General features: G+C 53.5%; 2 protein-coding genes across 2 annotated transcripts in view; one reads left to right on the top strand and one right to left on the bottom strand.

Annotated features, from left to right (window-relative positions):
- Window positions 1-1,148: 1,148 nt before the first annotated feature.
- On the bottom strand, window positions 1,149-6,305 carry A1O3_05467 (uncharacterized protein; the record flags this gene model as incomplete). The annotated part of the gene is made up of 7 exons (XM_007735590.1): window positions 1,149-3,281; window positions 3,362-3,780; window positions 3,846-4,068; window positions 4,126-4,548; window positions 4,615-4,667; window positions 4,743-5,379; window positions 5,436-6,305. 7 exons carry the CDS (start codon window positions 6,303-6,305, stop codon window positions 1,149-1,151), a joined length of 4,758 nt encoding a protein of 1,585 aa, XP_007733780.1.
- Window positions 6,306-10,391: 4,086 nt separating this feature from the next.
- The window catches only part of A1O3_05466 (uncharacterized protein), a gene marked incomplete at both ends in the record, with an annotated part of 1,599 nt that continues 197 nt past the window's right edge, over window positions 10,392-11,793 (top strand). The window contains one exon of the mRNA XM_007735589.1: window positions 10,392-11,665. Within this exon, the coding sequence (XP_007733779.1) occupies window positions 10,392-11,665 (1,274 nt within the window). The remainder of the gene's footprint in view (window positions 11,666-11,793) is intronic.

The raw sequence follows: 11,793 nt of genomic DNA, 5'->3' as shown, positions 1-11,793 counted from the left end.
AAGAGGATGAAGAGGATGAAGAGGATGAAGAGGATGAAGAGGATGAAGAGGATGAAGAGGATGAAGAGGATGAAGAGGATGAAGAGGATGAAGAGAAAGGAACTTGTTCATGATGAGGGTCGCCGAAAGGAACACAGGCGGAACCCACGAGATCTAGATGGTTCAAGCTGCCCTGTAGTGTGGTATGGTGGGCGCATAAGGACGACAGACAGGCGTCGCTTGGTGTTGAGACTGAGACTGATGAGCAGGTTACTGTAGAAGAAGGGGGGCCAGGGCCAAAAGCGGCTTGCCTGATTGGCCACGACCGGGGCATAGGGCCTGCAATGCCTGTGACGAAGTGTCACCGCCTATAGACCTACCTACCTCCCTACTAAGACCTACCTCCCTCCCTACCTATAGGTACTCGACTACTAGTCACCTGGTACATAGTGTAGATAGTACGTAGATACTCAGGTCCCACTGAAGAGATGCTGCCCAAACGGGAGCTAGACGCCCGCTGCCGAGGACCAAAAGGTAAAGTTAACGTGCTCATCTGCAAGCCTCGTCACGCCGTCACGCCGTCGGTCTCAGGCCAGTAGTCAGATTAACTTGCTCATTACATAGTAGTACTATGTACTTAACTATGCATTTTCTGCATCTCGGCTAACACGTCTTCATAGTGGAGGGGCTAGGGCTCCGAAACCGACCGGAATGTCCTGGAAATTCAAGTTCCCAAGAGCACCTGTCACCTTTTCTTTTTCCTATTGTTGGACGGTTGGCTACAGACCGACACTGGCATACAGCACATACAGTTACGTGGTCTAGACTTGTACATACTAGTAGGAGTGAATCCTACAGAAAGTGATGGTTAGGAATGATCGAGGATTCTTCTTACCAGAAGAGTCCTCCTAATATGTATAGTAACCTACTAAGTATAAACAACAATAACGTGATCAGAGTCATAGACTGTCAAACTTGAGCATTCCCTAGCATTGCCCTTTAACCAGAAGGCTGATTTAGGCCATACTACGGAGTACATGGTATACTATATAGCATGCGCCCCTTGATAGAGAACATGGAACAATTTAACCTCCGATATTTGACATGAACAAAGTCCCTCGATCTCTCTCATCCAAGTTCTAGACCTAACGAAAGACTCGGAGTACCCCCTAGCAAGTATCCACCAATTGCGCGTACTGAGTGAACTCTTGGTCCCTTTTCAGCATGTCCAACTCCTCGGGGAATGTGCCCAGTACCAGTTCCACGCCTACATCCTTCTTCAGAGGCAAGATAACCAAAAACCGGAAACGGCCGTTGCCTCGTTCGGGCTGCGGGCGCATGCTCTCGGGAGAGCCTCCGTGGGCAAAGAATTGATCTCCGAACGAGATTTCACTGGTCTGGAACAAGATCATGTTGGAAATCATGGCGTGCATGTGCGAGAGACCCATGTTGGCGGTAGAGAACCTGCTGTGGTCGGGCAAAGACTGCAGAAGCGTGAACGCATCATGAACAAGCGAGGGTGTGATACGCGCCGCAGACCCGCGGAGCAGATATGCGATGCGTCCAATGCTCGTTTCGGGTGAACAGAGTGTCTGGATGGGCATGCTGGATCGATTCAGGATGAGCATGCTGCCCATGTACGTCGATGGCAACAAAGAAGAGAAGTACGGGCGGCCATCGGTCGGCAGCTCTAGAATCGACACCTCGTCGGGGCCAAACGTCTGTCCCCGGAGCTCCGTGGCCACTCGATACCGTGCTCTGATGGCAGAGCGCCAGAAAAAGGCCTGCACAATGTCACTGAGGGAAGTGATCGCCCACCTGGCCTCTGGATCGCCAATGACCTCTTGTTTCAGCTTGTGCACGTTCTCGGGCGGAATGAGAAACGAGGTCGTGCTCAATGTTCTCTCGGCGCGAGGTAACGGCCAGACCGAGTGCAGAGGAAAACGAGGGGGACGAGGGAGGACCCCTTCGCGTATCCCGCCGGGTTGACACTCAGGGGGCTCCTCGGGAGGGAAGAATGGCAAGAATGCCCAGGTCCCGGGATCAGCCTCATGAACCGGTCTGGTGTACCCTTCCTGACGGTGGAGGATCTCTGGCAAGCTGTGGTTGAAGCTCTCCGGGTCGTACCAGTCGCAAGTGGCGGACTCATCGCCTTGCAGGTACCTGCAGTTCTCAGCCCAGGCTTTGAGGGCCACCATTACACCAAGGCCATCAAGGCAGCAATGGTTCAGGTTGACGGCGAGGATGCAGCCGCCCTGGACAAAGTTGGCCTGGGCGACCAGGACGTCGGCGGGCATTGTCGGGAACGGGTCATCCGGTAGGACAAGCTCGTCCTTGAAGGCGGACGGCATGAAGCCTGCGTCTCGTAACTGCTCGAAGGTCGGAAGTACACGAGACAGATCCTTGTAGATCAGGCGATTGCTCACCGAGGCCGAGTGTGAAAACGGAGGGACCGTGACGCAGAGGTCGCCCTTCTTGTAGCCAATTTCGTGTTCCGAGCAACGCATCATCTTGCCGCCGAGGGCAGGGATAAGGTTCAAGGTACGATTCAGACCCTCTTGAAGATTCATAAAGACTTGTTCGAAGCTGACCCGTTTACGGAGGGAAAAGTAGAAGACCAATCCCATGTAGTGATTCGGATTGACGTAGTCGAGAGCGTTCAACCTGAACGACTGCCGCGTCTGATATTGGACAATCGTCCTCTTCATCTGAGCCAAGTTGTCGTCTACGGCGCTGCTGGACGCCGCTGCGGATGTGGGGTTTGCCCAGGCCGCCATTTGTGCGAGAGCGGCAGCGAATGTGGCCAGGGTGGGATTGGCATAGAGGTGTCGAGGAGCAAGTTGATCCCCCAGCCCCATGGCTGCCCGAATGGCCCTGACAGCCGCGAACGCTCCAAGGGAGTCGAGCCCGAGACCGAACAAGTCATCATCGGGGGAGGCTTCCTGCATCGCAGGCACTGAAGAGGCCAGGATCTCGCGGATCGAGCCCTGAATCGACTCGACCGACCTTGTGTCGACAGTGACAGCGACCAGCTCGTCACTTCGAGAACGGTAGAAACGCTCAATGTGCTCGGTGTATAGTGCGAGGGTGGCGGGTCGCTTGACCGTGCCCTTGTCTGTCCGGATAAAGGGTTTGTCAGGCTCTGCAAAAGTCACGAAGTCCCGCAACAGCTGGTTCTTGTGTCGAGACCGCGAATTTGCTTCATCAACAGTTGCCCAGATGCTCTCGAGGAGCTCGTCGGGCTTGGAGGACGGATCTTTCAGCTCGATAAGGAGGGCAGCCTGGGGCTTTCCCGTCCCAATCTGTGACACCATGCTGCGTTAACCAAGGGATTGCTCCTCCTTGTGACGGGGAAAAGGTATGGACTGGCCAAGTGACTTACAACGAGGCACCCGTTGATTGCAGGGTGGGTGGTGACAAAGGCTTCAGTCTCCAAGGGCGAGACCTTATATCCGTTTGACAGGACAACGAGATCATCGCTTCGTCCCTTAAAGGCCCACAGATTCGGATTTGTGGGATGCCGCTCGTATAGGTCTTTGAGGTTGATGGACTGCTTGTCTGGAAACGTGTGGAAGATACCCTGGAACAAGGCCCAGTGGTTGTGGCGATGCACCCAATGCTCATACGTGTCGGGCTCTATCTCTTTGAACTCGAAGCCGGAGTAAGGGTGAAAGGCGAACCAGAACCAGTCTTCCCTAGGTACCACCAGGTTCCCGATAAACAAACCCTCGGTTGTACCGGTCAGGTTCAGGACTCTGATCACCTCGTTTACCTTGCTAGCACTGACTGGGCTGACGGGACCTGAAGAACAAGCGGAGTCAGTGGTCTGGCTTGGAAGGCGGCACGAGGGTGAAGAAAGCACCTACCGCCCGACGCACATATGAATTTCGACGACTTGAGCTTTGCTAAGACTTCCAGAGTCTCGCCTAGCTCATCTACAAGTGACGGGACCATGCTCCAGATGTCGATCTGCCCATGGTCGGCGAAAGACTCCACCAGGTTGATGTTGGGCAACACGCCCGCAGGCCCCAAGACGCAGTGCAGGTTGAAGAGAGCAGGCATAAGGACGTCCATGATGATTCCGGCACCCTGGCGTCATATCATCAGGCCATTGGTCTGCAAGGCAGCTGGAGAGAAGATACGTACGTGGCTCATAGGGAAGGATGAGTAGATCCTATCACCTTCCTCCCAATCAGACGTCCAAGGGGCCAACCCACCATCGGCTTCGGTAGGTGGGAGCAACCGCACCGCATCCATCGTGCCTATCAGACCGTGGGACCATGGGATGGGTTTGGGCACTCCGGTGGTCCCCGAGGTATGCAGGAAACAGAATGGGTCATTGCTAGCTTCTTCAAACGTCTTGGTGTAGGGGAAAGGCTCGGTAGCTTCTGCATCGAGAAGCTCATCGAGTACAGGGAGATGGAGCACTTTCAGAGGACGCTGCTGTAGCATGGCTTTTACCAGAGGAACCGTTGCCACGTTGCCAGGCTGGACCCAGATGTTACATTTGACTGCATCCAGGACCGCGAGTGCGCCTTCCGTGTTGTTCTTGGGCGACAGGAACAAGGCCTGGGTGGCACAAACTGAGTCAGCCAGTCCGATTGTACTGAGTGTTGGGGAGGAGCCTAGCCTCACCGCGCAACCAACCTTGACGCATGCGTAGGTCAATAGAATATGCCGAAGGTCGTCTTTGTGCAGTCAGTCAGTGCATGAACTGGATCGAGAATGCTCAGTTCAGTTCGAGGGTTCTCTCTGCTACTTACGCGGTCCAATATAGCCCACCGGCTGGATAGATTTGGGGCTTCCAACCTGGTCGCGAAGCCACCAAGCGGTTTTGTCAACCGCCTTTGCAAAGGCACGAGCAGAGACGGGCCGAAACACGAGGGAATTGCCCTGACTTGTCGCCAGAGAGAAGACATGGCGATCTGGCTGGGCAGCAGCCAGGCTGTCCATGATCTGAGGGATGAGTCTTCTACCGTATTTGATGGGAGTGGCCCCAGTCACCCATGAACCGGCCTTCACACCTGACTCGGGGCTTGAAGGAGGCGCACCGGGTGTCAAGCGTCCACCGAGGCACTCACTGAGTCGTCTGGGTGCTCGAAGGTTGCTTGCAGATGCCTCGCTGACACTGGGAGTATTGTCCTCGCGCAGCTTCTCCTTGAAATAGCTGGGTCGGCCGTCCTCATACACCAGCTCCAGCCTGGTATCTTTCTTGAAATCGCCCATCGGAGCGCTGATCCACTCCCCATCCGCTAGTAAAGCGACACTACAATGCCACGGCGTGGTAAACCCGGTCTTGGTGTTCAACAAACTCATGGACAGCTTGTGCTCGCCCATCGACTCGTGGATGGAAAGCCGCAGATGCTTTGGAAAAGCGTGCTTGACTGCTCTCATGAAAGCCTGTTGGGGAAGCGGTGAGCCCGGGACACGACTGTTTCTAGTTCTGCTACACATACATGTCCTCGGATCAGCATTTGCTTGGCCATGTACTTCACGTCTCTCTTGTAGCCACGACCGGATCTATTCTCCCCGAGAGCGAAGATATGCTTCAGATCCGATTCCAAGAATCCTCGGTATCCCAGGTAAGTCAACTGTGTATCAGGATTCGTGGCAATTTCGTGATCGATGTCGAGGTCGGGACTGCCGTATTTGTTGAGGAGCCATCGGCGAAAATTGGTACAATTGGCAACGTAAGTGATCTCTCGGAGATTGTCCGGCAAGGGAAAATCGAGCAAGGCTTTCATTCGGGAGAAGCCAATGTGGTCAAATCCCTTTTGAATGGCCATGTTGCGTAGCGTCTCTCCATAAGCCCAAGTATCGCGATCCGATATCGACAACAAGTCTACATAGTAACAGAGCACCACCACATTAGCGAGCGAGACGACTGGATGAGCATTGAACACACCGTTGTATGTCGTGCCATCCGAGATGATGGTGACCTTGGCCCCAGGCGGGTACACGTCCTGGATGCGGGCGCACATGGCATTCAGCCGATTCAGAGCCAACTCTTCGGCTTTGTCAGGCCGAGTCCCGAGCACTTTGTACACCTTGTTGGCCGACTTGAACGGGAATGCTGGCAGACAGGCTTCCACGCGGGTCCCGGAGACGACGAAGTGGTCAATGACTGACAAGAAATTGGCATTGCCCGCCACCAGTCGGTCCTTTGAGTCGTCGAATTTGTTGAGAGCGTACTCGAAGATGATGTCCAGGATCAGACGGGAGACGTCGCTCGGCTCCAAGATGGCAGGCGCGGCTTGGAAGGACGGTTCATCCCCTGGGGAAAGCTTGAGAAGACCCCCGCCATTTGTGGCATCTTTGATCTCCATAATGGTGTGCGTGCTGTTTATTGCTTGGTCTTTCATGGCGGTGTGTGAGGTGTGGCAGGAGCTCTGGTCCAAACCCCCGACTGAGTTGGTGGTTTCAAGTTGGAGAGAGATGGACATGATCCGCAAAATGATGTTGAAGTCCAAATATCACCAGAAGGGAATCATGTGTGGGAGAACAACCGACCGACTGTGCAAAGGGGCTAAAAGATAGCTAGTATGAGTCTTCATTCTGTCTTCATTCTCCCACTGGGAGCCTCATCGAGGCAGTACAATGTCATTGGCATAACGCGTCTGCTACCCACAGAGTCCTGCCATTCATTGGCAAGTTCGATGGCGGCTTCATCTCGCATTAGAGGTTGGAAGGTGGAGAGAAAGGGCGGCCTCGGTCTGCGCGAAATGGTTCATATCTGTGGCCTTGGTGCACGAGGAGGGCCTCGTGGGCATCTTTCCCAGATTCTTTGGCCAGGAGAGTTCCAACAAAGTCTTTGCACGCTATCAAGGTCCACAATGTGGTGAGAATGTCGAATCCTGCCGATGATTCTCCAGGTCCCAGCGACCTGTGCTGGCTCAATTGCCGTGGGCGACGTGGCTGCCGAGGACCAGCTGAAGAATGTTTAATGTGCAGTAGCATTGAAGCTATACATAAAACTTGCGTATTCCATAATAAACTATGGACCCTATAGAGAACTAGCCAGGGTATAAGTTGCGGCGTAATATTGGGGATGACACCCCTGAAACATGCTCATTTTTCTAGCCTTGCAGCGTAGTCGAATGAAAGGCTAGTAGCCAGGCTATCAGCTGCCGTGCAACAATGCTGAGCCTGCATATAAAACGTGCTCATCTTCTGTGCTTACATACCACGACGGCTACCATCACCAAGGAACTAGTCTCTTGCCAAACCTGCTCGGCAGATGCCAGAATCGGCCGAACCATTTTCCTCAACTGGCAATTCTGTGGTCCAATACAGTCAGCCTTGTCCTATACACTATACCGACGTTGCCAGTCTGTTCTCTCATACCTATCCCTGAGTTTTTGCAATGGCAAAGGAGACGATGACAGAGCTTGCGAGGGTTTTGTCACACCACAGTGTCAAGGATGAGAAGGGAGTGCTGATCAACCCTTTCCTTCGGGCTCCCGAGCACCCTTTGCTGGATCCAAACTCTGGCAAGTTCAGCCCCAAAGCATGGCTTAAAACGCTCATGAGCATCAATTCAGGGGATTCTGAATTGTATCCGGCTTGCTTTAGGTCACGAATTCACCGACATTGAGAATACAGGCATCAATCAACTCTGCAGCGCCCACTCAAGTTTCACAACCGATTCTACCCTGTATTTTCCAGGTACAGGTAGAAGAAGCCAGGGGGCACCTGACAAAAGGAAACAGAGTACCTGATACCTCTGTACACAGGAGGTGGGAGCATTCCTCGTCTTAGTCAGCATGATAAAAAGGAAAGTCACGTGTACGGGATGGACGGCCGGCGGCGCCCGGGGTAAAGGGTAAAAGGGGGGCTGGTAGGCTTAGGCTCGTATGACGTATCCGTACAGGTACAATCTAGACTCCTCCCTCAGCTGCCATCTGCCAGCTAAGTACCTAGGTATGTATACATCTATGGTCCCTGAGGTGTGGCACTCTCACTCACTCAAACATTGACATCTACTTACTCTTATCTAACCAACCTCCTCCACCTCCACCCTCTTACCAAGTGACTTGAATTCGGCCGTACCATATACCACACGAGAATCGACATCGCATCGACATTATCTTAGACATGTTCCAGCCCACGCTCGTCCGTCTGCTTCTCCAGCTCTCGGCGCTCCTCTCACTCGCAGCAGCAGCTCCAGTCTCAGCCGCAGGCCACCGCCATGGTGTCCAACCATGGCATTACGGTGCTGGTGGCGGAGTGGTGGGCTTCATTGTTCTCATCCTTGATATAATCGTGTTCAGTACGCCTTCCCCCCTCCTTTTAGCATGCAATCTTGCTCAACACCAACATCAATCAATGTGTGGAGACAATAGGTACCAGGTCCTAGGGTGCTGTATGGATAAGCTAACTCGTTTTTTGTAAATAGTCGAAGTATTGCAATCCAACCGTCCGGTCCCGAACAAACTCCTGTGGTGCTTACTCGTCTTCTTGTTCCCTATCGGCGGAGTGATCATTTACTTCCTCTTCTCGAATCGCGCGGCACATCGCACCGGATATGAAACGATAGGGTAGAAGCCGGACTGAGTCTACCGGTACTTCTTGCATCATATCTATTGGAAAAACAGACCCCTCCATACCGCGATAGTGAGTCGATGAAGACTTAAGGTGCCGGCGGCGTTGACGAGGGAGGGCTTGGAGAGTAGAGAATTCCTATGACTGGGCGAAGCAAACGAGCAGCCACAAGTGAAGAGGGATAGACTGGAGATGGTGAACAAGAAGCAGTCTAGAAATACTTTGCACGCTACTAGACCTTACTCTACGTTGAGGCAGACAATGGGATTAGCAGAAGATTCTTCCCATCAAGACAACGACATTAACAACACGAGGGGGTTTGACCAGATCACCAGCGGCGGATCTGAAGATGTATTTGCCGAGCAAGCAAGAGACTTGGTTGAAGCACTCCTTTATCTACAATAGCACCATTTAGTGAATTCCTATCTTTCGTCAAGTATGATATCAGTTCAACCAAAGTCTTTCACCTCCATTTGTTACCTCGTGCTGTCAGGTCCTGTGGTGAGAGTAGCGAGAATTGGTGTCGACGGGTGCCTGTATGACCGTATAAGATGTCAGTCATGGGTCTTGGGCGACAGCTCTGATATTACCCGTACCTTTGATTATCAGCCTTCAGCCCTCGCCTGTGGAATGGGCGGAGATGGCCGAACGTTGGTCCAGGCGAATTCCTCAGCTACGAATCGCTTATCCGCCTGTGGGTTGTCAGCCACTGGATACTTACTACTTAGCTTCCGGGGCTCTAGAGCTATGAGATATACTCCGTACTCCGTAGAGTATCCGTACTCCGTACTCCGTGTTCTCCAAATCTGCTGTGGCGAGCCGTCCCCGATCGCCGCTTCGACGCATCCGTCTCCCTCAAGCCCTCTCTTACACGAATTCGACGATCGTTGGCTTCCTTCCCTGCCACATTGGCACTGCAGCCTGCGGCTTCATTCAGGCTTTACAGCTCCTGCCACGTATTGACTGCATCAAAAGTCGCCCGAACGACAAGGCACACTTCAAAATGGACCGGCGGCCGGGGTGGGCGCAGGGGTGGCTAGGCTGGCCAGTTGGCCTTGTCGTCGCTCCTGGTCAGTCAGCAGTCAGTCTACCGTCGCTCATGGTCAGTCAGCACTGCTGTCAGTCTTACCGTCGCTCCTGGTGAGGGTCGGAGGGTTTAGAGAGGGAAATGGCGCTGCTCCCCAGGCTGTCGAGGGAACCACGTCCCACACCCCAAGCCGCACATGAGACGAGATCGGGATGGACAGGTTGAGGCCGCATACAGATCCAAGCACGCCAAGTTCAAGTTCTAGGTGAAATAGGCAAGTTGCAGGTTACAGCAAGGCCTCAGGCCCAACAGCGCGAGGCCACCGTGGGGGCGGCCACTCCGATTCAACCTCTCCTTGGACGATTGGCTCTCGGCAACATCCAAAAGAGACTCGACCTTGGGTCAACCCGGGCTGTGCGTTTACGAGTACATATCATATGACCGTGGCTCTGGCAGACGGTTGGTTCTCGCCGACGATGCATATGCATCTTCCCAGACCGTCGCGAACCTGTCTTCTTGAGAAGTCCTCGCACGAAAGCTGGGAACTGCGGGACCCGACCAGGACGTCGGCCCAAATCAGCCAACCTTCAGAACTTCGAGGAAATGTCAGTTAACTATGTATATGAAGGACGTTGTCGTCCACAATGCTGACCAGCACAGTCTAAACCCGCCGAGTCTCTCGAGGAATTCCTCCCTCCTATTGAAGCCGAAGCCGCCGACGCCTATCAACGGTCGACTCATTCCAACGTGCAACTGAGTTACCTGAGGCTCTCATTTCATTTTCAGACAAAATCCTGTTGCTCGCCAGTCCGATAAATTCCTTTTGAATAGCTCGATGGCTGACATGACGTTCATCGAGTTAGAACCGGTGGTGCGAGCGCGCTATCCGGACTTACCTCTCCATGAAGCCTATGTCGCATATCTCAATGACGCCTTCAAGTTCCCCGCGAAAGTAGCGGAAGCGATCAAACCTATCCTACGACATGGTCTGCCACAGTCACCTGAGCTGTTGGAGGCAATCGGCACCCTCTTAGGTCACCCGGTGCCTGTTTTTCTCAGCCGGTTGGCCCGCATAGGCATGAACATCAGTGCAAGCGCCTCAACGCCCGGAGCCGGCAATGCCACCGCAAATACCAGTGAGCCCTTGGATTTGGCGACCATGCTGGCTGCCGAGACATTTGGAAAAGCGGCCGCAAGCGCCCAAGCTGCAGCTGAGTGCATGGGAAGAGTTGCCGATTCAGCAGACCAGGTGGTTAGGAATATCCATGGCATCCATGTCATTGGAAATTCACTCGTCGATCATATCAGCTATTACGGGCGTTGGATGCAGAAAGTCTCAGCCATCCAAATTGCTCAAGGACACCAGGTAATCCGGGCCCTGGCCACCATTGGAGAGCATCTTGGCGAGGCCAATAGTATCAACGTGTCGGGAAGCGGAGGCCCCGACGGCTTTGCGAAACACGTCCACGACTTCATCAAAGAGAAAATTGGGGTGATCCAGGAGGCGGAAAGGGACAATCATCGTTTCTTTGTCTACCATCCTGACACAAACTGGTATCCGGCATTCTATCGACTGATCATCGAGACACCTCTTCCGCCTACGTTTTGTGCCAAGTCAGACGACTTGGACACTTTATGTCGGTACATGCAAGAGGTGAGGGCGCAATTGAAAAGGGAGTCGGGGCGTGGAAAAGACATTATTTTTCACCTGCTCATCCCCTCATGGTACTCCATTTCCTTCGAGGAGCCCTTGCATTATCCCGATTGCCTTCAGCCATTCAAAGTTGAGGGGCGGAAGCACAAGCGCAAGGAGTATGTTCGGTTCAACCTTCCAGCAGCGCCTGCTGGTCTTTTGGACGGTGTTGCGAACGTTCTCGACCCCAAAGGCTGGAACAAGGTAGCAGAAGGAGTTTCGACCGCCACGACACTGCCCACTGTAGGCTGGGGTATCAACGGTGCCTGTCTCGCTGCCGGGTTGGGCTTAGGTTCTCTCACAGGATTGGGAATGTTGGTTGCCATTCCGGTCTGGTGGGGCACCGCGTTGCCGGCTATGGATCTGGCAGCACCAGTTATCCAGGAAACTGTGTATAATGCCCTCTGCGAAGAAGCACCAAGAGTGTTGGGGTCCAACCGACGCCTAAACAGGGGAGGAAGCAAGAAAGAAGAGGGAGAAAGCAAGAAAGAAGAGGGAGAAAGCAAGAAAGAAGAGGGAGAAAGCAAGAAAGAAGAGGGAGAAAGCAAGAAAG

The sequence above is a fragment of the Capronia epimyces genome (assembly GCF_000585565.1).
Source record: "Capronia epimyces CBS 606.96 chromosome Unknown aczIQ-supercont1.4, whole genome shotgun sequence".
Classification (NCBI taxonomy): domain Eukaryota; kingdom Fungi; phylum Ascomycota; class Eurotiomycetes; order Chaetothyriales; family Herpotrichiellaceae; genus Capronia; species Capronia epimyces.
Note: the sequence above shows the minus strand (reverse complement) of the source record. Positions and strands in the feature narration are given on the sequence as shown.